At 41.8% G+C, this 27,669-nt stretch overlaps 1 protein-coding gene across 1 annotated transcript in view; it reads left to right on the plus strand.

The window, feature by feature from the left end:
- Positions 1 to 27,669, plus strand: part of FER (FER tyrosine kinase) — a 772,263-nt gene that overhangs the window by 452,653 nt on the left and 291,941 nt on the right. Inside the window, exon 14 of the mRNA XM_069226363.1 lies at positions 112 to 227. Within this exon, the coding sequence (XP_069082464.1) occupies positions 112 to 227 (116 nt within the window). The remainder of the gene's footprint in view (positions 1 to 111; positions 228 to 27,669) is intronic.

Genomic DNA, 27,669 nt, shown 5'->3' on the forward strand with positions numbered 1-27,669 from the left:
TACTGGTAAGTAAGTCGTGTTTTGCTCTTAAGGTTTGATGGTAATGGCGTACTGGACATTCCCTACGTGTGAAAATTGCAGAAAGTAAAATCATTATGTATACTATTTCAGGGTAATTTTGGTGAAGTGTTTAAGGGGACTTTAAAGGATAAAACCCCTGTTGCTGTAAAAACCTGCAAAGAAGATCTTCCCCAAGAGCTGAAAATGAAATTTTTGTCGGAGGCCAGGTGAGTTTCTGAGTCTGATTGAAAATATGTATTTACAATGAGTCAGTTGTCTGAGAAACAATGGTTCTTCAAATCGACAGCCTTTATATGCAAGATGCCTTAGTCTTCATCCAGGCGGCTGCTTAACTTTCCTTTTCAGAATGTAGCACTTTATTTCTGTTTTTAAAGGCTGACTCTTTCAGCTGTGAACTACATGGTCCTGTCCACTAACAAATAGAAAAAATGATGCATGCACTGAACACCCTTGTAACTCCTAAAGCAAGCAAGTCTGTATGGGGATCCCCAGGTGAACAAAGATACATGTTGCAACAAAGAGGTTTGTTTGAACCTTTTTAATAGTCCCAGGAAAGTCAGGAGTTACTGGACTCAATTTGGGATGGGACAGCCTTAAACCTCTGCTGTCCTGTAGATTACCTTACTGCTGGACCCCTCCACTTGAAAACCCGTGTGGGAGCAGAACTATACTCCACTATTCAGGAAATCCCAAGATTTAGATTACCCCTAACATTAACTTAGACAGTTCTCCCCTGGGTTGATCTTGCACAAAACAGCACCCTCCCATACATCAGTTTAGAAGAGTATAAAAATTATTAACTTAGACCACTCAACGACTGAGTTCTAGATCAAGGGAAAATTATGGCATAACAATTTAGAGGAAATGCAGAATCATTATGGCATGATCACAAGTAACAACTCTTGGCAAATCAAACGTAAGTGTGTCACTCGTAAGCATTATGCCATTTTAAGAAAGCATCCAGTGTCTTCCATAATATTTCTATCTGCAGTTGTTTTAAATAATATGAAACATTCAAACAATGGCACTTTACACAACCGAATAAGGCTAGCCCTATCAACAGAACCACAGCGGAAAGGCCTTGATACATTGCAACTGTTAGGAAGATTAGGAAGTTTGTTCAAAGCACAACAGGGAAAATCAGTTCCATCATCCTGCCTTCGCCTCCGCAGAGCTTGAGAGGAGTAAAGATTCGCATGGGAGCTGTATAGGAGTGTGTGAATGGAGGAGTGAATGACAGAACAACGCCAGAACAGTATCCATGTTATCCACAGTGGTTTTTTTAATAAAAATGTGACCTAACTAAAATATGCTAATACACACACTTCTATACATCATATGATAAATTGGATTCTTTAATCCCTGTATAAATGCACATTTGATACATTCATTCGCCGATTATAAAGAAAAGACGTCAGAACTTGAAACTTATAAGTTATTACATTCAATTTCCGACATCACAGTGCCTACTGCCAGCAGCCAAGTTGAAAGGCAGGTTAGGTCACTGAGTGTCTTTGAAGCAGCTGTTTAAAGCAACGAAAATGGAAGTTTTCTTTTCTTCTGCTGTACTTAACAGCTTTCAGTGACAGGTGGAGAGAATGTTTATTTTTTGCACTCCTTATATAAAGAAAAGCTAGTCTTTCTGCATGTTTCTACACACTCCAAGCTACTACAATGTTTTTTTTAACTGACTTTTGTATTGAACTGTTTCTAATATCTGCTTGCAACAAATATCTAACAGATTTTGATGTGTTTAATTTTACACCTGAGGTTTTATTTTTATTGTTCATATTTGCAAGCAAGCTCACTCTTTGGTATGAAAGAACTAGGCACCAAGGTTTTAAGTCGTTTGTGGGAAAGGTGATGGTGTGACCATATGTTACAAGGAAAAAAGTACCCCATTTCATACATGATGAGGATATTGTAAGTCACCTCGGAGTTTCATTACCTTAAAAAGGGACTCAGCCTTCAGCCTTTATTCCTCTGTATGGTTATGGAACTCCTCTGTGACTTGCACTAATCTTATAATGTACTGCAGGAAGTACCTTATCCCTTATATTAAACTCGTTTCAGCTATAATTTTGTCCATTCAACATTTGTGTATTGGATCCATAATAAAAAGCATTATACTTAATTATTAGTTATTCCCGAAAATATAAACCTGGAAAAACGCTACCACACCGGTTACACCTGACATACATGGCATGGCTTTTTAAACCATAGAGCTAATTTTACATTAAGCACCAGCCATACTGTATGTTAACATGGTCAGTGTTTTTACTTTAAAGTGCATGGCTGAGCACGGAAGCCTATAATACAGGACTTTATTAACTTTCAGTGCCTAATTTTTCACATGCTCAAGCTGTGTGCTCATTTGTCACATTTTTTGATGTTCTCAATTACAGCCAGAGAAGTTTATTTTTTATTTTTTTTATTGTCTTCCGTGCTTTACACTTCAAGTTATCCATTAATCTGCCTGAATGTCTAAATGACCTTGTGTGTGTTTGTGCTGGGGACCAAAGCATGCAATACAGCAGCTTCCCTATGCTTCTAAAAATTGAAAGACGGATTTATTCACTATCTGGTACAGAAGAGAGAGGAGCTGAGTGTGAACACCCGTCCTCACTCCATAGACCTTAGCGCACTAAAAGGTATGTACAGCATTAACCCTGGTGGAAAGGCTAGGTAATGGACCAGTGGCTGGAATGATGCATAGGGAAGTGATTCTGATTTCAAGCCTAATAGCATAACAGTGGCATTGCTTTACATGGCCCAGGAAAATATTCTAATACAGATATGCAGCTAACACTGGCATATCAACAAGTATAGTATAGGTAGGCAGCTAGACTGATTAGTCAGGGATGTGTGATGAAATATGATTGGTCTCTTTGTAGCATTCCTATTTAGTTTGCTGAAGACATACAATTTATTATTCTTGTAAGATTTGTCGAAAAACAAATATTAGTGTGAATGCTTATTTTGTGTTTTAGGGTCTGGCTCTGTTATAGTACCAGTAGAATAAAAATTATTTTACAGGTTTCTCAGTCTACCAGTGCTCTACACCACCACATCTAACAGTTTTCCTTTTCTCCGAAAAGGGCACAGTTTCCTCTTTGGAGTAAGGAAATCTTTACAGTGTGACCCTAATAATTTTGAGACATGTTACATACTCCTGTAGCACTTGGCCGTCCGATTACCTGGGCATGGTGCTCCAAGGCTTACACAAGGAGGTGGTGTGTGGTGATAACACAGAACTCAGTTAAGTATATGATACTGTGACAAGGGGTAGACTATGCCACAGGTGCCCACCCAGTGGAACAGATAGATGGAGGGCTGAGAAGAAAGAGGGTGGGTGTGGGGGTGCAAGGTGGAAAACTCAGAGCACAAAGTGTTAGAGTTTCCTTGTATGAGATTGGATGCTTTGGACTCTAGTATTGTTGACAAACAATGTAGTGAACCGTATGCTCAAGAGTTGAACTAGATAATCAATAAAAAGTGTTAAAGAAACACTGGCCCAGTAGCGCTCTGTGCACCATCTGACTAAAACAGGAATGTAAACATCCCAAATTCAGGAGGTATCTCTGATTAAATTGTACCCCTCCTCATACCCAAGCTTTAAGGGAAGTACACTGCTTATGTCAATAGCCCTGTGCTGCTACAGGGTGGGTTTGTGAAAAACTCAAAAAATGACATCCTATGCACAAATAATCCCATTGCCTGGCATCTCGAAACAAAGAAATATACCTTTACAACGTGAGAACTAGCCCATTTAGATAGATAGAGAGGGCATTATGGTATTGGGGTATTTTTCAGAAAGGGGTACTCTTGTCACGTGTGGAGCACTATTGGATGAAATTAAATCGTGTCAGGCGCAATTCGCAGCATACATATGGCTGGTAAAGTCGGTAAGCAAGCTATGCTGGATCTGACGCCAAGCACACACACAGTTGCAAACACTACACAATGGAGGATGGTAGGAGATTGATTAGTTGGCTGTACAAATCACTTCTGAAGCATACAGGAATATCAGTTGCTGACCTTAGAGATAAATGGGACACTGACCGGGAGAGGAAATTCAGTGATATTGAATAGAATCCTTCTCTTGCTCGTCCTCACAAGGTGCCCTTGAGTGCCATATTCAAATACATTCACTTCAACTTTCTTAGAGAGCACCTATCCCACTCCAATAAAGATAAATTAAACATACCCAGGGGTGTCTTCTGAAAGCCCCAGATGTCATGAAACCCATATCATGTGGAGGTTCCTGGAAATCACAAATTACTCGAAGGGTATATCGTAGGAGCCCTAGCCAGTATGTCGCAATATATAGATATACATATTATTTGGGGATGTATTTTAAGGATTTTCAGTCCGAGTAAACTGCTGAAAGTAGAATACATTTTTTTTTAGATCTGCTAGCAAGGAGCGCCATAACTATAACTTGTGAGGCCTCAGTGCCCCCATCCCTCTAAATGGTATACAGCACACTCACACTGGGCCGAGGCCTACGTGCTGTACTTCACAGAGAAGATAAAAGAGGGCTGGGGAAAAACCTCATAGGTCGCCTTTGGGACCAGCTGTTAAATAATGTAGTAAACGAAGGCAAAAATTATAACATTAGCCCCATGACTTCATAGATAATTACCTATCATTAACATAAGCTGTTCATATTTTAAGAACAAAATTGTGCAATTCAACTTATATTCGCAAAATGTATCTTGATATCATTGTGCGTTCCCAATATACACCCTGTGAAAATTAGATGTTTTGAGGGCTATTTTTTTACATTTCAAGTAGGAAAAATATTTTATCAAAAGAAGCAGCAGCTAAAATCGCGTACCTACACTTTGCTGGCACACATCACTAGGAATAGTTTGGGCCACAGAGATAAGATGGCCATCAATAAGCAAGCACCGGTGACAGAAAAAGCATTTGCAATGCAACGGGTCTCGCCTTTGCTTGAGTTAGAGTTATTTGGGTTTTAAACTCCTAACCTGACTTTTATTGTCACATAAACTAGAAAGTAAAACAGTTTCACATAAGCGAGCCCACGGCCACCATGAAGTGTGACGGAGACACACAAAAGGAAACAGAAATTTGCTCGCAGTGAAACGTATCAGTAAAAATACAGTTATCCATGTAACCGGCAAAAATGCAATTATCCATGTAACCAGCAAAACTGCAATTAGCCATGGAAAAAGTAGTCCAGAAACCATATAGAAAACATGGAGCCTGGTATGTTTTCAGTAGTTGGCCGGTACACTCGTGGAGGGCTAAACACCGGAAAAGGCATGCCGTATTGCACCTTCCACTAGTGAAATGGAGCAAATTGTAAAAGGCAAGCCCAAGAACCAACCAAACTCATGGGCATGGTTAAAAGCCCATAGACAGATTACAACAGGGACAGAGTGCTTTGCGCTTGACCCTAATAAGGGAACAAACCTATCATTGCTACTTGTTTAGATACATGTTAAGTGGATAAATAACTGCTTCATATGATTGAAAGTAGCAAAACCTGAAATACTGATTCTGGGTGGAACAACATCCAGTTCCCTACCCGTGAAAGGCTTTCGGGCTCAAGTAAGTTGTGATGCAATTCAGTTTAAGTACAGACCATGGGAGCCATATATAATGAAGCAATGCACTTCCTTCCTGAAGCCAACAGAGTAGTAAAGTGCAATGCCTTATAGTTCAGTCCTTCTAATTAGAATTTGCCATGTCTGTGGCTTGTTCATTGGGTACATTTAACAAAAGTTTAATTGACTGAATGCCCTGCAATATCATTTACACCATTCTCTCATAGAAGCTCATTGACAGCCTGCAAATTCTTTAAAATCAAACCACCTGAAATCGCCTGAATCTACAAACATATCAGACAACCTTGGAAAACACTCAGTTAGCCACAGAAGACTAAGGTTCAGGTAGTAGGTCGTCTGTACTGTCCTCAATACCTTTTGGGGCAAGGGCTAGCATACATGCAAAACATACACCATACCAAACTTGCAACAGAAAACTGTGCTCAACAGTGGCCAATATGATTATGAAATGTAAAAGTAAATGGCTGCAAATAGGAGGAGGAATGCAGGAATGCAGGGCCACGGGCTGTGGAATACACTGAACCCAAGACTAGGAGCAGAGCCTAAAATTCAAATAATTTCTAGGTCGCCTGTTTTCATTCAAATTAGGGGCAGAGGTTGAAAAGGAATTGATTGAGGGCAAACGTCCCCCTCATCACAACTTCTGTAATCTTGGCCCACAGCAGCAGTGCTCTGAAGAGCCTGAAGGGCAATGTGAAATACTTACAAGTGTTTCTCAAAAATGGACCATTATAAGCAGACATTAGTTGGCATGGTGGAAACAATCTTCAAAATCACCTTCTCCAAATGGGTTACAATAAGTGCTTAATTTGTGCTTGTTATTTCCGGTGCGGGCACCGGACCTTATTTTTGAGGGCTGGCACTTATTTTTCTGTCTCAAGTATTTACTGTGAGCAAAAGACAAATATTTGAAAGATAGAGGAATAGAAAAACGAGGAAGTGTCATAAAGGGAGAAAGCAGAAAGCTGCAAGAGTGAACCCAAGGGCCAGGGAGTGGCTGTAAATGGATTAAAGAGGCCCGAGATGGCTTCAGGATTCCACTGCCTCAGTATTCTGTGTTCACACATTTAATTGCAGCAGCCGTGTGTTTAAAAGGAGAGCTTTTGGCACCGGCGCCTTTTGTATTTACAAATTTAGCACTGGTTGCAATTCACAAACAGCATCATATCATTGACTCCATTGCTTATGTTGTCCCAGTATCTGCCCATAAACCGTAACTCGCACAGATGCCTAGACTAACTTAGATGATTTGTGCTTAACTCAAAGGTTACCCACCCCGTTTTTGACTGGACGTTTACATTTTCTGTTATGATCCCTCGTGCTGCCTTGTGTGCACCGTTGTCTATACTTAGATCTGATGAATTTCTTTGATGTTGACTTGTTTAATGGGGTGGGAGGGGCTGCACATCCCCTTGCCCTTAGACTTCTGAAACGACATGTATGTGGCATGCACTGCTTTACTAAATCCCAAATCAGTAGATGTATAAGTGATTGTTGCAGTGACCCCTTATTTAGAGAGAAATCCAGGGTGAATACCCTGATGTGGAAATTAAGGTGCGGTCGTTGGGACCTAAGTTTATTAAGTTCAGTTGATTACTTCATCCATTTCATCAACGTGTGTTTGACCTTAAGTTTACATGTTCAGATCCTCGAGGGTCTATTTAGACCTTCATGCTCTTGCGTCAATAAAATGCCTACTGTTGGGCAGTAAGAGATATCTCTTATTCAGTGTCAAGAACGCACACTTCACAAAAACATGTTATTTTTAAAAAGTGTCAATAAGCTTACACTTAAAGCTTTGACCAATAAATGTGCAATAACCTGTGCCAATACTATTACTAAATGTTATTTCGCCCTTCCGTTTGCCCATGTTTTCTGACAGTAACCTGGTATTCCCATGATTTAATACTAAATATCACACTACATGTCTTGTGATAGTAGTGGGTATACCTACCATTGCTACTGTAATGAATAACACTGCTTTATTTGGTCAATCAGTTGAAAGGAAGGGAGTGTGTACCAACTGGCATCACTCAAAAATATAGCATAGCCATAAATTAAAAGGATAATGTTGTAAAAAAAAAAAAAAAAGCGATGTATAGATTTGACACACATACTCCCCCTTTCATGTCTGTTCTTAGATTATTCAGAGTATGATTTCAAAAGCTGTGGTACACTATGCTACTTTCTAGTAATGTGACGCTTAATTGCAAGATCATTTCTGATTACCGGCATCGACCGGAAAACCTTTGATCCAGAGCGTATGCAAATGAATCAAGTGGAGTATGAACAGCAGCGTTTCCTACGCGTCACTTTGACAAAGTACCCGTCTAAAGAATGACTTTATACAATCTTAATGGAGTGTGCCAGCTATGGTAGTGCAAGGAGTTTAACCCGGGGGAATAAAAAAATAAAAAAAAAACTGTTGCTTCCATTATAGGATGCATGCTTCCATTTTTTCTGCATTCTTAAGCTCGGAAATACAGAGGTTCATCATGTGCTACCAATGACAGGTTGCTGATGTTCGAATATTAGTTTCAGCCATTGTTGCAAATTACCAATGTAACAGGATTGATGTCATGCAAAGCTCTCGACTACAGCTCAGCGAGATCGCGCTACAAAATAAAGAGAAAAAGTAGTCCAGAAACCAGGCGAAAACATCGAACCTCGTATATTTTCAGTAGTTGGCCGGTGCGCTCGAGGAGGGCTAAACACCGGAAAAAGCATGACGTATGCATACCTTTCACTTATGAAAGCAAGCAGATTTTAAAAGGCAAGCTCATGAACCAATGTAACTGCCTGATGTGATATGGGCGTGGTTAGAAGCCGAAAGAGAGATTACAACAGAGGACGGATTGCTTTGCGCTCGCCCCTAAAAATGGCACAAAAAAGAAGTAATGAGTTCAGAAGTGCAGTGGACTGAGAAAATGATCAAAGCGGACTTTGTTACTTTTAGTCTGCAGGTGTTTTCCCAACTACTGATTTTGAAGGTATTCTGCCACGGCTGAAGAATTGCACAATAGCACAGTTCACTTTGCCTCTTAGTGCTGGCCTCTTGAAATACCTCCGTAAAAAAGAAATATGATGGAAAAAATAGAATACTTCCAATTAAATTATTTTCATTTACTAATCCGTGTGAACTGAGCCATCTTTGATCATAAATTAAAAAATAAAAGAAGGAGCTAATGCAAGCATGCATCACTATGTATGCAACTGCCAACAGAATGATTCAAGACATTGTCATTCTTCTCATTATTTTGTGCAACATTGCTAAAAAGCATTGCCAAAGCAAATAGGTGAATAAAAAGAAATCTTATTGGTTTTGCCATTTCTTGTTTCATGAAGAGAACTGGTAAAATGTTGCATTGTCAAAGCAGATAATCCCGGCCCCCTGGTATACCTTCCTAAAACAAATTGCTGTCCAGAGATTTTCATTTTTGATTTGTGTTTTTGTATCGTTAGAGAAGTAATTTAGCTTGGGTAGACATTGCTAATCTGAGCCAATTATTTTTCTGTACGACATTTTTAAAAATGGAGGATGTGTTGCAGTGATGATGTAATAGTTCAGGAACCATGAGACCTATATGCTTCATTCTGGTGTCAAAACATAGGTTTTGGGAGTCAATTAGTCTTCTAGAGAACAATAATAACTCCTCAAAGCAACACTTCAGCTATTTTCAAAATGGCAACTCTTTAATTATGTGTTTTAGCCATCAAATTGGTAATTTATTTTAATATTGTTTTTGTTTTAGGTTTTCCGTTGATTTCAAATTCATAAACATGAGCGAAGCCGGTGGTAGCGGAGGACCTTTACCTCCTGACAGTGTTGTTAGCTACAAAATCTGAGAACTCCTTCAACAAATAAAAATGTGTCCTGTGCCAAACTAATCCAAAAGAAAAGCTAACATCAACCGCGGCTGGACAGAAGAGAGTTCCAGATGCTGCAAAAATATTGCAAGACGAAGCTCACAAAAGATTGAAATTGATGGGTGAAGAGGATAAAATATTTTATCATTGTAACAACAAATGCTGAGAGTCATATGCAATGGAAAAAAAGCCTGGAAAAAAATGGTCAAAAATTAGCAGAAACCAGTGAATCACAACAACAATCAGAGTCTTCTGAGAAAGCAAAGACAACCAAACCCAATGCCCATCCAGTTAGAAAATTGATGGCTACCCCTTGTCCACCTCCAACAACTGATGAGAAGGCAAAGGATCTTCAATGTATTATCTGTGGTTTAGCCAGAGCAAGGGCCAAAGGGATTGATGAAACAACAAAGTACAGAGTATGTGAGTCTCAAAGGGCAAACATGTTTTTATTTGAAGCTTGTTTCTTCATAGATGAAGTTTTCAGCCAAGTAGCTGATCTAACCAGCAAGGTAAATGTGTTTGCAGTGGACTTGTATGCGCACCCGAACTGCATGTGTGCTTACCTTTGAAAATATAAATGTACAGTGAGCTCCCAGAAGTCAAGTTTGCACTCTTTGAAAAAGCAGATGAAGTTTTAAAGCCACTCTTGAGTGCTGGCTACGTGTTCACTCTCATTGAGATCAGAGAAATAATGATCAACATTGATGAACTGTATTGATCACTAATGATGAAATTAAGATGTTTTTGGTGATAATGTACAATGACAGAATTCGTTTTTTTCAGTCTAACAAAAAGAATGGTGCTCTTAGCTGATTTTACTACTGGTGTTCTTGCTGCCAAAATAAGATCACAGGATGCAATAAAATCAGCAGGGGCCATTTTAAGAAACATCTTGAAAGATTTAGATTTTGGACTTAATGATAAATTTTGTGATGACTCCGAGGTCCGCAAATCAAGTGAGTCAACAAGAATGGCTGATGTTGTCTTAACATTTTTACATCATTGTTTAGTATCCACAATGCAAAACTGTTACAAACTAAAGTTCTTGAGTTCAGAACAAAAGCCGACAACAGTAATGATGGAGTTGAAGATATAAGCGAAGAAGTGGAAGACAATCCCATGAACCAACAGGCTTAGGCTGTGCAAATGTACTGTATTTTCCAAATCATGTCTTATGAATTCCATCACTGCAAAAAGAAAACTCTGCTACACATGATGACTGCCCACGCAATCTATGACAAATGCAAAAATAGACAGCTAGTCACTTCAATGAATAGGATTGGTGTGTCAACAAGTTATGACATTGTACAGAACAGGAACTTGTTAGAAGCTCATGGTGTAAAATCTTGTGAATCCGACAGCACACCTCTTCAAAGACACTTTACCAGGAAAAGATTGACAATTGCTGCTCTTGATAATTTGATTTTGAAGACTGTTCTTTGTCTGGAACATCCAGCACATATGATACTGTCATGATGCTTTTTCAATACTGTACCAATGAAGTAGGTGCTGGAAAACAAGCGCTGTGGGCATAAACAAACGAAGCTGCAAACTTAGAAACCAACTGCCTTGCCAACGTGTGCAAAGTCACTACAAGCCATCAACACGTCCCAGTCTACCAGAAAGTTTTAAAGTGGCTGTGGACATATATCTTCTTCTCCCTGAAGCTGCGGTCCTCAAAGCTGATTTAACTGAATTAATACATTGCTTATTCAGTGCGACCTGAACGATGAAAAGCCAGTTCCTCTGTGGGCCAGAATTTATGCTCTGATCCTCCCAGATTACCGTCCCAGTCACAAACTACGTAACAGTATACACAGCTCTAAAAATGTTCCAAAATGTGCGTGCTCAGCTGGAACACCAGCCTATCCTGCCAGTTTTCTGCGATTAAGGTGTTTCCCGGATTGTAGCTGACATTTTTATGAGCAATCTAGTAGAATTTGATGATCTTTATCCAATGATTGGCATTTTTTACATGACAAAAGTTGCCTTGCAATGTGCAGTGGATGTGGTTAGACGATGCACTTGGAAGCAAAACTGTCCAGTTAGTATTGAGCAGAACTCATTATGTTTCTTCGTTCCAAGGTATCTGAGGCTATAGAAACATTGTGTTAGACTACTTTCTGGAATAAGAATGACAAATTAGGTTTTGCATATCTTATCTCAGAAGTGAACAATGCATAGAATTCACTTCATTCAAAAGACATAACGTAAAGCCAGGCAATGTTCACTACACTGAGTTCAAAATCAGAAAACCAAGTTCGTAGAGTTTGTCAAAGAATGTGAAGAAAAATCAGAACTTTGCAAGTACTGGGCAAATGTTTTACACGTTAGCTCTAGTGAATAACTTGGTACATGCTGATTTGAAAGGTGATTGGAAGCTGCACGTGAAGCATGTGGAGTCACTGATTACTGTGTTTCGCAAATTCAGTTGCATAAACTACCTGAGGTATGGTTTGTGGGATTTGGAAAGAGTGAAGAAGGCAGAGGTAGAAAAGCCATACCTCCACAAACAAATCACCCAAAGATATTTTGTGGTAAAAGACAGGGAGGGAAGGTTCAATGCTGTGGCTCCAGATATGAACCTGGACTGACAATCCAGAGATCACAGAAAATCTCCAAGGGAAATGTTTGTCAGACATTTAAAAATTAATATGTTTCTCAGTGGAAGCTAGTTTACCATGAAGTCCTTTCTATTTCCAATGTTTTCGGACAGATGACAAATTGAAAATTAATGGACCAGTGTAAAACTGTTCCTCACCACAAACATGTGGGAAAGACAGGGGAACATTTTAATAAACATGTTGACAGCCTTCTTGATTTCATGCAGCAGCAAGGAAACCCCTTTGAAATGACTGAGCCTGTGCAACTACACAACTTTGTGGCCAAGCGATATGTGGATAATAATATAAAGACACATCTACTAGATGTCCTGGAACACGGATCAAAACTCTACACAGAACTGAAGCAAGAGAGATTTGTATTGAAAGAGAAAAAGGAGTTTGACATAATCACTAAAGCTAAACTTCCACGCTTTAATTGCCATAGTAAGAGTTGCGTCCAGCCAGCCACCACAAAACAGGTTACAAGAAACCAACTTTCGCAAGCACATATAAAGATGGATGTAGCAAAAGAAAGGGGTGAATTTATCAAGGACATTCCTTTGCACAATCCTTTTTCAACAAACTCATTATTTGATGAAGATGCTACAACCAAACCAGTGAAGCACAAACTCAGATACGAGCTTGAACAAAAAACTTTCATCTGAAGAATTTCAGTTTGGCAAAGTGTCCTCATTGAAACTGCTGTTGTTGCGAACTATATGTCCCAATTGCAAATGCTCAAGAGTTCATACATGCAAAGCTTCAGAGAAGTAGTTTGGAGTGTTCTACTGATATCAAAGTTAGTGTGCACCTTGCTAAAACTCAACATTGTCTTTTCCAGTTATCTTGAACTACCTGTCAAAGAATGGGAGAGAATCGGATGAATGTCTACAAGTAGAACAATTGATCTTGCCTGCATCAAAAATTTGACACCTATGCCTGTGCAACTTGATGAACTCGTTATCAACATCGAACAAGATGAACTTGAAGATGCTAACTTGCCAAAACATTGCTGATGCTTCAGTGAACACTGAATTTCCAATTATTTCAAATGGAATGATCGTCAATGAGGAGTTGTTGCCTACAGAGAGATGCAAATGGTACGGGCCATGTTATTGAAGAACTTAACAGCAAATTGGAGGAAGATGACCTTTGTGTTGTGCCACATGTTTAGTGAGCTGTTCGAATTGGTTTCAAACAAGTCAGTGTACAGTCAAATGACACAGATGTTATCATTATGCTACTTAGATTTGTTACAGTGTTCATAAGTCAAGGATTGTCAGAGTTATGGATACATTATGGAACAGGCGGGAAAAGACACTTAATCCTGCTTCACATTCAGTACAAGAAACTTGACCCAGAATTCTTATCAAGGCATATATTCTTAAGGATGATGAAACTGTGAAAAATTGGAACAAAGCTTTAACTGCTGAAACTGTGAAGTTTGTTAAAGGATTTGCTGATACAGAAGAAGAATTTGACTTTCAAGACTTAGAAAAATTCTTCGTGCTTGTTTGGAAAACGAGTTCTGACTGTCACAATTTTGACGATCTTCAGTACAGTGAGTTAAAGAGATCAGCCCCTCTGAGTGACCTTCCATCTGCGTCATATTCTGTGCACGGGCACATTAAAAGAGTGTTCTACTTGATAAGAAGATCTGTAAATGTTTTGGATCATGCATATGTAAAGAAAGGTCGGCGTGAATATGGTTAGGAAGGTATTGTTGGGGTTGCCAAAACCTATGAAACTTCTAAAGCTTCAACCCACAGCACTTCCACATGCATGTGCGTGCAAAACCTGTGCTACAAAAAGATGTCCCTGTCGATATGCTCTTCTTAAATGTTCCACATTCTGCAAATGTACCACAAGTGATTGCTGAAACAAAGTGAACTATGAAATTGTATCTAAGACAGGTGTGATAAACATTATTTCTTTTCATATTCAGATCATAAACATTGTTTGGTGTATACATAAAAGGATTAGAAACCAATATTATTTACTCATTACTGTATATGTCTTGTCTTCCTCCATTATAGCTGCCATTTTGGAAATTAGCGGGAGGGTTTCCCTGAGGATTTACTTTGTGTCTCTATAAGACTACCTGACCCCCTCAACCTATGTTTTGACTTCAAAATGAAGTATATAATCTGATAGAGACTTCTAGTTGCAGATTCCTTACCTTAGAATTTCCCCTAGGTGTCAGACTGGATCTGGAGACTTTTCTTCGAGCAGTACTCTTGTGTGCCGTTAGATGGTGTCATCCGACTCTTCAACCGTCGGTTGCGTTGTAGTCGCCTTGATGACATCGGGGTCGAATATAGGCGTCATTTCTTTTCTTTCCGAGTCACACTCTGATCCGGAGAAGAACTAACCTGGTCGCTTCCTAACCGGCATCAACACTTTTGTCAAATTTTGTGGTGACTGTTGGTGTGTCTAAGGATGTCCCTGAACACCGGGTGTCATTGAATGATGTCGGTTACGGATCCATCTCTGGTCTGTTTGTGGTGTCTGGAGCGTAACCACGACCCGAAGAAGTGCTCCAAGTGCTGGGCCATTCACCCGGAGGCTTTGGGGGAGCGGTCCCTCAAGCTGATGGCGGCCCGGCGCTCCACTCTGCATCACTCCCGGTCTTGTTCGAGAGAAAGGTCTTCAGACCATCTGCAGAGTCACCACCACTTGTCGTTCTCAAAGTCATCGGGACATTTGGGTAAGAAAAAGAAGTTGTTGAAGAAGGCCAGGCATTCTTCAACTTCACCCCGTCGCTCGGACGATGCAATGCTGGAAGAGCGCCAATGCTCTAGGCCTCAGTCCATGGAGCCTACTACTGGATTTGCTCTCCGCCTCCCCGACTTTCCGGGTGCCGGCATGACCCCAACTAAAATAATTTTATGAGGCCATGCGCCTCATTTTTGGGAAGTCCAAGCCGCCTGGGGAGTCGGAGGTGGGCCCTTCTGGTTCTGCGCTAGCAGCTCTGGCCACCAAAAGTCCCTCCGGATCCGCGCTGGTCGCACCACTGAGACTCTCGGCAATGGAGTCATCAATGATCCCAATGTCGTTTGTGCACATAGTTGACGTCGACCCGATCCTGATCCTCGATGACCAAGAGCTGGAACGGCATCGGCCAACGCCACTTCAGACTTCGATGGGGCTTAGCCACCCCAGGTTGGATTCAGACCCTTTTTTCTAGAAGTTTGAAGGTGAGGAAGGGTTGGAGGGGTCGCTGGACCCTTATGAATACCAGCCTGAAGGCCCAAATATGGACTGGGCTCAGAAATTGGGTGAGGCCAGTGGTCTTGATACCTCCCCAGATACTGACATGCTGTCTCCTCTTACTGTGGCTACGGCGGAGGGAGCTTCTTACTCCATGGTGGCCAGTTAGGCAGCTGTGGTCCTTGGCCTTCAACTGCCTACTGTTGCGGTCAGGACTAATCTACTGACGGAGGTTCTTCAGCCCGGGGTGTCTGCTTCAGAGCTTCTCCTTCTATTCAGTGAAGCCCTCACTGATGTCCTTCTGGGTATCTGGTCCAAACCCAGCACAGGGGCTCCTAAGAATAGGGCAATTGCTTGCTGCCATCTGCCCACTCTGAACAACCCTAAATTTCAGATCGAAAACCACACGCCTGAGAGCTTGGTCATTTAGGCATCTTCATCATCTAGCGCATTCCCTTCCGCTCCCCCAGATAGGGAATCAAAAAGACTGAACCATCTTGGGAAGAAGATGTTATCTTCCTCCGGTCTGGCATTGCGATCGGTGAACACTGCATGCCTCTTGGGCGGTTATACCCACTCTTTTTGGGACGCAGTTGCACAAGTTTTGTCGCAGATCCCGGAGGAGGCCTGTGCAGTCGTCTCCCAGGCTGTTGCCGATGGGAGAGACGTGGCCAAGTTCACCATTCGATGTGAGATGGACACTACCGACTCTCTAGGTAGATCGGTTGTGTCAACATTGGCATTACAATGCCACGCCTGGTTGAGAACTTCTGTTTTTTCGGGCGATGTCCAGCGAACCCTCATGGACCTGTCCGTTGATGGCTCTCATCGCTTCAGAGATAAGGCGGACTCGGTGCTGGAGAAATTTAAGGACTCCTGGGCTATGGCTTGGTTCCTTGGACTTTCTACTGCCCCTCGTCCACAACAGTCCGACTTTGGCCCCTTTCATGGCCACGGGAGGGGCTCCTTGCTGCGTCTTCACCAGTCACTGTGCCACGCATGTCGCAGGCAAATTTCAAAATGCTCACCTTGGCTCAGGTCCTTTCTTCCTTGGTCCCAGGAGACTGGATGGTGGCGTTGGATTTGCAAGATGCTTATTTTCATAACCTACGATTCATGGTAGGTCATGAGCACTTTAAGTTTACAGTGCTCCCCTTCAGCCCTACCAGCGCCCCTCGGGTGTTCACAAAAGTGATGGTGGTGGTTGCAGCTCATCTGCGCAGGTCAGGGATTTCAGTCTTCCCCTACCTCGACGACTGGCTGTTGAAAGCGGATACGCCCCACTGTCGTCTCCCACCTCCAGACTAAGGCTAACATCCTGCACACGCTGGGGTTCACTATAAGCATGCCGAAGTCACACCTGACACTCCCTTTCATCTGAGCTGTTTTTAACACAGCACAGTTTTGGGCCTATCCTTCCGATCAGCGAGTCCAGGATATTCAGGCTATGATTGCAATGTTTCAGCCTTTATCCTGGGTTTCGGTGAGAATGACTCTGAGGCTGCTGGGCCTCATGGCCTCGTGCATCCTGCTAGTGACACATGCCAGATGGCATATGTGGGCTCTGCAGTGGAACCTGAAGTTCCAGTGGGTGCAGCATTAGGGGGATCGCTCCGACATGGTCCAGATCTAGTAGTGGACTGCAAAAGATCTGCAGTGGTGGCTTTCAAATCAGGATTGGGTCAAAGGCAGATCCCTCTCCCTTCCTCAACCAGAATTTACAGAAGTGACAGACGTGCCACTTCTGGGATGGGGCGTCCACATAGGAGAGGCGGAGATCAGAGGCCTCTGGTCTCTGGCAGAGTCTGAACTTTACATCAATCTGCTGGAGCTCGGGCGATCAGGCTTGCGTTGAAAGCATTCCGTCCCTCTATCAAAAGGAAAGTGGTGCAGGTGTTCACGGCAACACCACCACCATATGGTACTCCAACAAACAGGGTGGTGTGGTGTCTTAAATCCTTTTTCAAGAGGTGCTGCACATGGCTGGCACATCAGGGCATTTCTCTGGTGGTTCCACATCTGGCAGGCTCTCTAAACGCCAGAGCAGATGAACTGTGGGGAGAGCTTTGGTTAGATCTGTTCGCCTCCGCAGAGAACCCTCAATGTCAGCAGTTTTGCACATTGGAATTTCCAAGGTGGTTCTCTATCGGCGACGCTTTTTGTCTCGAGTGGCGCTCAGGCCTCCTTTATGCTTTTCTGCCAATATCATTTCTTCCCAGAGTTCTAAAGAAGATCAAGAACGACCGGGCCAAGTCATTCCTGTGGTTCCGGACTGGGCACAAAGAGCATGGTATCCAGAGCAATTGAGCATGGCCACAGATCCTCCAATCTGCCCCTTCGAGAGAATCTTCTGTCGCAGCAGCAGGGGAATGTTCTTCACCCGAACCTGTTTGGTCTCCGCCTTCTTGCGTAGAGATTAAGCGGCGGCAGTTGACGGCTTTTGACCTTTCACCAGAAGACTGTGAAGTTATCTTGGCAGCCAGGCGTCCCTCCATCAAAACGGTGTATGCCTGTTGTTGGCATAAATTTGTGGCGTGGTGCACAAACATGTCTGTTGATCCTCTCTCTGCCCCTCTTTCGGAGGTCTTTTTGTTCATTCTTTTCTTAGCACCTTCTCTTTTCCAGGAGATTCCTCAAAGGTGTCTTACTCATTTGAATCCTCCCACTCCATATATTATGCCTCTGTGGGACCTCAATCTTGTCCTCAATTACCTAATGTGCGCTCCTTTTGAGCCTTTACACAATTGTCCTCTGCGGCTCCTTACCCTCAAGACTGTCTTTCTGGTGGCTATCACCTCTGCTCGCAGAGTGAGTGAGCTCAGGCTCTTCCCTCAAAGCCTCCATTTGTGTCTGTACACCCTAACAAAGTAGTGCTACCCACAAGGGCCTCCTTCCTTCCCAAGGTTGTCACACCTTTTCATGTGGGCCAATCCATCACTTAGCGTACTTTTTATGCACCCCCACATCCTTCTCATGATGAGGAGAGACTCCACAGCCTGGATCCAAAAAGAGCATTGGCCTTCTATCTTAGTTGCACTAAAGATTTCCAGGTGGACGATCAACTTTTTGTTGGGTATGTAGGTGCGAAGAAAGGGAAGGTGATGCAGAAGTGCCCCATCTCACAATGGGTGCTTCTCTGCATCAAAATGTGCTATGCTTTGGCAAAGAAGCAACCTCCAGAGGGTTTGCATTCTCACTGAACCAGAGCAACTGCTGCTACCAAAGTGTTAGCACACAGGGTTTCTTTCCTGGACATCTGTTAGGCAGCAACGTGGGTGTCCTTGCATACGTTTAATAAACATTACTGCCTGGACAGTCAGGTCCGCAGAGACTGCTACTTTGGTCGTTCATTCTTACAGGACTTTCTAGCATGATTTTGGTTTGCAGTGCTCCTCCGAGGATGGTATTGCTTGGTTATGTATTCTAAGGTAGGGGATCTGCAAATAGTCTCTATTAGATTAACAAGTTACTTACCTTCGGTAACGATTTATCTGGTAGAGACATAGCCTAGTTGCAGATTCCTTACCAACCCACCCATCCTCCCTGCTTGCGAATTGATTTTTAGTGACAGGGATTCCCTTTTTAGGGCCTTAGCTCTGGCGCACTACTTCACTGCTCTTCATGACTCCGAGCTTTGGCGTGGAAAGTCGTGAAAATAAGTATCTGACGTCACTGTGCCGAGACGGCCCCTATATTTGACCCTGATGTCTCCACGGTGACCACAACGCAAGGGTTCTGCTAGAAGAAAAGTCTCCGGATCCCGACTGACGGCTTGGGGAAATGCTAAGGTAAGGAATCTGCAACTAGAATATGTCACTACCAGATAATCGTTACCGAAGGTAAGTAACTTGTTCGTTCTCATGGTTCCTGAAATATTACATCATCCCTGCAACACATCTGTAATTTTAAAAAATGTTGTACAGAAAAAAAGCTGGCTCGGATTAGCAATGTCTACCTAAGGTAAATTACTTCTCTAATGATACAAAAACACAAAAATGAAAATCTCTGGACATCAATTTTTTTAGGGAGGTATACCAGGGGGCCAGGATTATCTCCCGTGAGAATGCAACATTTTACCTACCAGTTCTCTTCATGAAACAGGAAATGGCAAAACCAATAAGATCTCTTCTTGTTCACCTATTGGCTTTGGCAATGCATTTTGGCAATGTTTCACAAAATAATGAGAAGAATAATGATGTCTTGTGTCATTCTGTTGGCATTTGCATACATGATGATGCTTGCATCAGCTCCTTCTTTTATTTTTTATTTTCTAATCAAAGATGGCTCGGGTCGCATGGATTAGTAAATGAAAATAATTCAATTGAAAGTATTCTATTTTTTTGATCATATTTCTTTCCTAAAGTGAATTGTAGATTCTGGGACCTTCACACATGATGTTCTTCTCAGAGCAGCCCTGACGGATCCTTTCTTTCTATATTACAAAATAAAATAAATGCTCCTTGGTAAAAAGTCTGAGATGAACCTTTGATCTTCCCAGCACAGATAAGATCTCTGTACATCTAGTCTCCACATAATCTTGAATACCTTGTCTTTTTTTAGTAGTTCTCTGAAAACATTCTCAATATTTGTTCAAGAGGGAACTTATGTGAAATTTGCATTATTGTGTTTTAAACTAGTTAATACATCTTCCTGATCACTTGACAGAAATTTCTGCTGTTCTTCATTTTGCTATATTTTGGACAAGCGTTTGTTTGTAAAATGTGCATATGCTCCCTGCAGCACAATATGTTGACTCCTGGTGTTAGCAAGTGGTTGTTGAGCTTAACAGTATTTTGGGATAAATCGGACTCGAGAATCATTATAACATGAATTTCTTCAAAAACAATTTCAGATCTTTGTTAGTGGATGCTTGCTCGTGCACTATCTCTATTTGGGTGTAGGCCATATTTGCAGCATTAATATGGCTCAGTTAGCAGCCGCCTTGACTTCTGAAATGTTGGCAATTTCTTGTATTAATCTTTTGTTTGTTAGATTTCCCAGAACTTTTTGACTGTTTACACAGCTTCCGTATCACCCACCCATGCCCTTCCATTATGACATGAAAATCCAGTTGAAGAATGATTGAGCTACCACCAGTTTCTAGATTAAGTCATATGAGCTCCCATAAACAAAGGTACACATTTTGCTTATTCTTCCTACTTGTGAGTCAAACTTCTATGATGTGAAATTTTTTCCCCGAGGCTCTCTCAGAAGCTGAACCCTTAGGGCCCAAAATCCCACTTGTCCTACACCCACATTAGCTGTACAGGAAAGTTTGGTGACACACAAACATATGACTCAAAGCACCCAGAGAGGGGCGTGGCTTAGAATGACGAAGAGGAGCAGGAAGTCCGGAGAAGTGCCAGAGGGTACAGAAAGCTGTGTTTAGAGCCAAGGAACATGGTAGGCAAAAGGCTGGGATGGAGGCTGAGACTGAGGCCAGTGATGGAGATCCAAAGTCCGCAGAGATCCAGCAGAGGTACCAGGGACGATACTCTAGCCTCAGCAGCGGAAAAGAGAGGAATAAGCGCTACTGGCCATCTATGCGGCGAGTCCCTCCCCCGGCTCTTGTCCCCTTATGTTGCTGGTGTGCTCTCCCTCCAGTTCGCTAACAGAAGCTGCTCGTGCATTATTCTGTAAACCCTCGACCCGGGATCTATCATCCAGGAGGCTAGAGTGTTGTGTGACACGTGAGTCCCCAAGGGGTTTAACTTTGCTTCCGGAGGATGCTGAACGGCTGGAATTAGTCCAGTGCAGCCTGCACTCTGCCGGCAATTAAACGCCCTCCCACCGAAAATCTTCACTTTCCACCTGATTCCCTCCAACTATCTTCCAACGTCCATCCATATCCATCCATCCATTCATTTATCCTCAGAGCTGTTGCCACGCTTAACTCTCATAATGGGGCCAACTAGGGTTCAATCACAATCAAATCACAGGCCAATTACAGCCTACAACCCTCTGCAATTTACTAATTTATAAGAAATTCCTTATGATCATGTACCACACAGGTGAAACAAGAGGCCCCAACAGGCTGCTGTGCGGTGGTGACAGTTGTCCTTGTGTCCTTAGAGTTGTGCTGCATATGTTGCATAATGTCTAAATTCTGCACCAGCTGCTGACAAGCCTGCAAGCAGTGTGTGAGTGACGGTGCTTTAGACGCCCAGTGGAACCTGATGCTGAAAACCCTGCAGAGAAGAGAAGGAGACAACAACTGACTCAGCCCCAGCCCTACCGGCCCATCTCCTGATTCGAAAAGCTGCAAGCAAAGAAGCAATGTGTTCTGCAGGACCAGCGACCCCTAAAAAGACTCCAGGCGATTACCTGCATCAGCGAGGACCAAGAAACTCCTGTGGACAGCAGACCTGTCCAAAAAGAAGACCAAGAAACCAACTTTAAACGTACTCTTACCTCACGCCAGAAGCATGAGTCTTAAGACTCTTGCATCCGACGGCCCGGACCCTTGTCCAGAGAAACCAACTATCCAGAGAGGACCCCCAGGTGACTCCCTGTCCACCCTGGGCTGACCTCTCTGCACCACCACGACGATGCCTGCAGAGGGAATCCCGAGGACCCCCCTGACCACGACTGCCTGGGATGAAGATATCCAACGCCTGGCACCTGCAGCCCCCAGGCCTGAGAGAAACCGACCACTGGTGCAGCAACAACCAACAGGTGGCCCTCACCCTTGCCCAGTTGGTGGCTTGCCCGAGAGGCCCCCCTGTGCCCTGCCTGCAGCGCCTAAGTGACCACCCTGGTCCCTCCATATAGTTCTGCAAGCAGACCAGAACGGGAGTACCCCCTGTCTCCATAGGGGCCCATGTTATTTTGGCTCCTGTTTGACCTCTGCACCTAACCGACACTGTGTTGCTGGGTGTTTGGGGTTATCTTGAACCCCTAACGGTGGGCTACCTATGCCCTGGAGATTGAACCCGGAAGTTTGTTACTTACTCCCAAAACTGTACTTTACTTACGTCCCCCAGGAACTGTTGAAAATTGCAGTGTACAGTTTAAAAAATGTTTTTTGCCATTTTAAAGAAAACTGTGGACATTGTTGATTCCATTCAAAGTTCTAAGTGTTACTATGTAAAGTACCTTTCATTTAATGTACTTACCTGCTAAATTAATCTTGTGGTTCTAGAAATAAAGTAACAAAATAATATTTTTCGATATAAAAAGTTATTGGCCTGGAGTTGCTGTGTGTGTACAATAAATGCTTAACACTTCCCTCTGATATGCCTAACTGCTCAACCACCATGCCACAAATAGAGCATTAGTATTATCCATTATTGCCTCTGTCAAACCTCTTGGGGAACCCCCGGACTCTGTGCACACTATCTCTCACTTTGAGATAGTATATATAGAGGCAACTTCCTACAGCAGTCTAATAATTTTATTAAATTTGTTTAGTCTGAAGAACCTAATACTTGGATCTCTCATTTGAAAAGAAAAAGAACTTGGTGGATAGGTATCCAAAAAAGACTTAGTTCTGATAACATCTGGGTAAATAGCAGACGGCAGTGAAATGTTAAAATCAAAAAGCCTTTTGGCAAATTATAGAGGAGATTAGCAGCTCCTTTTTTAAACCCCAGATAAATGATATTACTAACATGGAATGGCAAAAATACATAACTCCTGTCTCTGCTTTAAATACACAGATGGACCGCAACAGCGCTACAGAGTCTCTAAATGAGGCATCAGCTGGGAGCTGTCCCCCTTCCCCTCCTTCTAAACATGAGGTGTTGTATTATCTTAAGGCTGCAAGTGATACTGGTCCAAGATGTCCAGACTAATTACCTATCACTATCATAAAGTTGGGTCTGGACCTATGTGCCTCCTACTTAGTGGCACGTTTTCACTACTGTTATTATACTGTGCTGGTGCCTAGTTCATGGAGGGGTAGTGTTTTCTTACCATTGCATAGAAAAGGCCCCTTAAATATACCTCGTAATTATAATCCAATCACCCTGTTGGATGCCACAAGAAAGATCTTTTCTAATCTACTACAGTGGGTGGGGGGAAACAATATTATACCACTGGAGCAGGCAGGGTTTAGAGCAGGTCATTCGACTAGATAATATATCTGCAATACCTCTTTTATTTGAAAAATATGTGAAACAGGGGGGATGCCTTTCTTTGTGGCCTATATTGATTACTCAACCACTTTGGACTGCATAGACAGGCAGACCCTTTGGAAGAAGTTGAGTGCCATGGGAATGGCAGGGGAGTCTCTTAAAACTCATCATTGCCCTTCACACTGCTACCTGGTGTCATGTTATGTTAGGAGGTAGGCAGGGTATGAGACTGAAAATCTCCACCAGAAATGATTTGAAACGGATGCATGTTGGCACCCCTCCTTTTTTCACCATATATGGGAGATCTGCCCAATGCGTTGAGCAAGATAACTGGTGATGCCCCAAAATTAGGCTCTTATCCTTTAGGTACGCTCCTTTATGTGGACAATATTGTCCTGCTAGACCTGACTCCCAGAGGTCTTCAGAGACATCTTGATACCTTTTCATCTTTTTCAGATGCTCAGTTCCTGAAGGTAAACATTAACAAAACTAAGGTCATGAGGTTTCGTCCAAAGGGGTGTCTGATTAGTACAAAGTATAAGTGGTCCTATAATAATTCTACCATAGAAGTAGTAAAATCTTACCCTTGCCTTGGAACTATTATGTCTGCAAATTTGACAGACAGTGAACATATTGCACATAAATCAAATAAGGTGCTTGGCTATGGAAAAGCACTAAAGGTTGTTTACCGAGCAACAGGTCCCAATCACTTTTATCATCTCTTAACAGTATATAAAATGAAGATTCAGCTGAATCTTTTATAGGCTACAGAGATAATAAATGTTAATCAATGGCACTTTACGCTTAAAGTGGAAGAAAAGATTCTTTGCGCTATTTGCACTTTAAATTTCCATGGTCTCAATAGAAGTCCTAAGGTAAGAATTAGAATTGGTGAGCACTTTCATTAGAGGACTAACTTCTATTTTACAATGGTAACATTGTATACTACATGCTAAAGAAAAGTCTTTAAGGAGTCTTCTGGCTTCGGAATGCTTAGTTTCTTACTATAATGGTTGGATCATTTTTAACTAATATTTTAACTGCACTTCAACACTTCTCTTTCACTAGATTAGATATCCAGAGTAAAAGCTATATTCGTCTTAACAATTATTTAAAATATACTATGAAAAATGATATAGAAATATGTAGAGCAAAGTAGCACTAGCATTGTGTCATTCATTCATGTCAGGCAGCAGTCGCTCAAGTGTATTTGAATTGGAACATTTTACATAGGGTGCAAAGATACTTAATGCTGTTTAGGCTGAAATGTTTACCATTAAAAACTGTGACAGATGCATGGCAGAATGTAATGTGGAAGGAGAAAATGTGCTCTGTGGTGAATCCAATTTAGTTTTTTTTGGGTCTCAGGGGGTTAGCTTAGCCTTTTGGCTTGCAGGCCTGTGCCCCCGATACTTAGTGACTTTTAACCCTCTTAGGTTACTCTGTTTTAGCCCATTTATTTTATTATTTCCTTTAAGATGGCTGTCATTGTTTATAGTTATAAAAATGTTTTGATTTGCATTATCAGTGCCATTCTGTGAAGGCATCAGCATCATGATCAAATGATGTATGTAGGTATTAACATCATGTCCCTTTCTTACTTACGTGTGACAGGAACATAATGTACACTTGTTGGGAATTGTTTACGTAATTGCTGCCACAAGTCTGCCTCCTTATCAATTGTTTGGGAACATACCTGCGTCAGGGGTCCTACATAATCTGTATAAATACATCTCACACATACAAGGTTTCAGAGGGATTCCTTTCAGATGCCATCTATGGTGCACGTCACCTGCCTGTAGAACTCAGCCTTTCTGTCACCAGGGAGTATGAGCTAGAGACCTTATTCCAAGGTAACGAGGGTTAGGGCGCTTCTCATGGACATGGTACTGACAGATTAGGTTTATACATAGCTTTCGTTAAATTAGAGATTAGGTTCTCCATACTAGGGATTTTACATTTCATATTTATTGCAAAATGGTGGGAGTCTTTGAATTCACAACTCTCTTCTTCACAATTATGCTTCTTTTATTGTTTGTTATTATAATCAATGCAGCTCATGGATTTTACCATAGTTTGCAGACCTTTCAAAAAACCCATTGAAAACTCTTCTTCATCGCCTGTGTGTGACTGAGACTTGTTGCTTACGAGATAAAAGGGTAACTTCTGTTCCACCACAATTCCCCTGAGATGTTGCACTCTAAAGTCCATGTGTAAGGCTGCCTGAAATCACCCCTTACAGTTTACGTTTTTGGTGAGGTACTGCTTGTGAGCCGGAAGGGTTGGGGTGACAGTTGCAACTTATTGTAGGAGTGACTCAGTCACCAACGAACAAAAGTGCTGTCTCCTCTAAACTATAACTCTCGCCTAGTCTTGAGAGTCCAACTACGACAACACCTTATGTTATAATGATGTAAAGACTGTGGCACATGCTATTATTGTTCGTTCCATTTTGTAAAATTATCAAAAAGAGATTTTTAAAACCACTTTTTACAAAATATGTTATTTTAACAGAAAAAGGTGCAGTGGAAATGCTAAATTGCCCAGTTAATGAATTCATGTGTTGTAAAACTTTCAATTTTTTTTGTTCTTTTTAAAAAAAAAGTTGTATTAGTTGATGTAACATTGTATATTGTAGATCTCATTGTAAAATTTAAATTTCTAATAAAACCTTGACCTTGAAATCACTTGTCCAAGATCTATATTTTAGCAGTTGCTCATGCTTATACTTCACAGTTCAAATTAGATAAAAGTCTGTACTTCGGTTCCGGAAAACAGCAACGACCCAGCAAGTAACAAGATGTTGTGTATGGGCCCCAACTGGAAACCTTGCAGATGAATCTAGAACAGTGTCAGGTCACCTCTTCCCAATACGTGGACAAGCCAAGATTGAATGCATTTGCTGCTGCTGTGGAGTAATAATGTTTGTTTAGCACATTGGTTTAGTTCACTAATTAAATCACACACATGAATTGTGTCCCTTGGAAGGTGCTTGTGAATCTGTGTACGATCAACAGTGCTCCAGACTCCCTCTGTAGCTCTTATGAATTAGTCTGTATTCAATATGGTTACTACACAGCCTTTGGGAGAGCCTTCCCCCCCACGCCACTTGGAATCCCTCCAGTCCTTCCACTGAATCTCCAGTCCAGCTGCCTTACCTAGATACTAAGCCTTGGAACTCAGGTTATATTTACCCTCAAATAAATCACATTGTACAGTGGTACACCATGCATTTATTTTACTGGAGAAAACACATTACTAATTCTAAATCTTTGAGACATTGTTGTACTACTGTGTGTTATTTCTCTAGACAATTGCTCAATATACACTGTTTTAGCAAAAATATACAACAGTGCAATAGGCCACAACGGGTTCGCAGAGATAATCTGCTGCTCAGTTAAATTTATATAAACTGTGTTGACACACACTGCCTGTCCTTACGGCAAATGGTTTTAACTCAAGATAGTTCACTCATCTGTTGGATCATAAATAGTCATAATTCCAGAACCTCTTCCTCTGATTAACTGCATCTCAACCCTTATTATCCGATGCAGGCTTCCATCTCTGTCCCACTACCTTTAGAAAAACGTATAATATTGATGGGATACTGATAACTTGGGGAGCTTTGCTCTGGTATGTCCTACTATCTAATCCTCTTTATTGTCATTCCTTTCTGTGTTTTCACTAAGCTCATGAAAGAATACCCATTCTATGAAAGGTTTCAAATACACCCTTACTTGTCTCTCTTGGTGCTGTGTCAAGTCATTTATCTACACTGACAGTCCGTCAATGTGCTTGCCTTCAGACTGGTGCTGTGTTGGTGGGATCCCAAATGCAAATCATGATTAGTGACAAGAAATTGTTTGCATCAGTAGTTGTAAGTTACTAATTTACCATGCTGGTTAGCCCAATTCATTCCAGGCTGGACAGAAATGGATGTGAAAACAAGAGCATACTAGCAAATCCCAGTTGGGTCTCCATCACAGTTTTACTTGATTTGCCCAGTCTATTAATTTAGGGCATAAATGCCAAAGTCTCTGTAGTGGCCCTCATTAGCACATCTAAATTGGTGGCCTGAGACTGTCGCCAACGGTCCCACAATTTAACATGATCGATATACCAGGATTTTCAAAGGCTGTCGTGCTATTATCCAGCAGTTGAATTTGCCTGCTGAAGAATCAACTGGAATTGATTTATTTTCAGTTTTTTTTTTAGCTGCTCTGAATTAGTCAATGTGTACGTAACAGTAAAGGACTAGGAGTAGATATGTCCTTTGTTTGTGAAGGATAAAAT

This window comes from Pleurodeles waltl, chromosome 1_1 (assembly GCF_031143425.1).
Source record: "Pleurodeles waltl isolate 20211129_DDA chromosome 1_1, aPleWal1.hap1.20221129, whole genome shotgun sequence".
Taxonomy (NCBI): Eukaryota; Metazoa; Chordata; class Amphibia; order Caudata; family Salamandridae; genus Pleurodeles; species Pleurodeles waltl.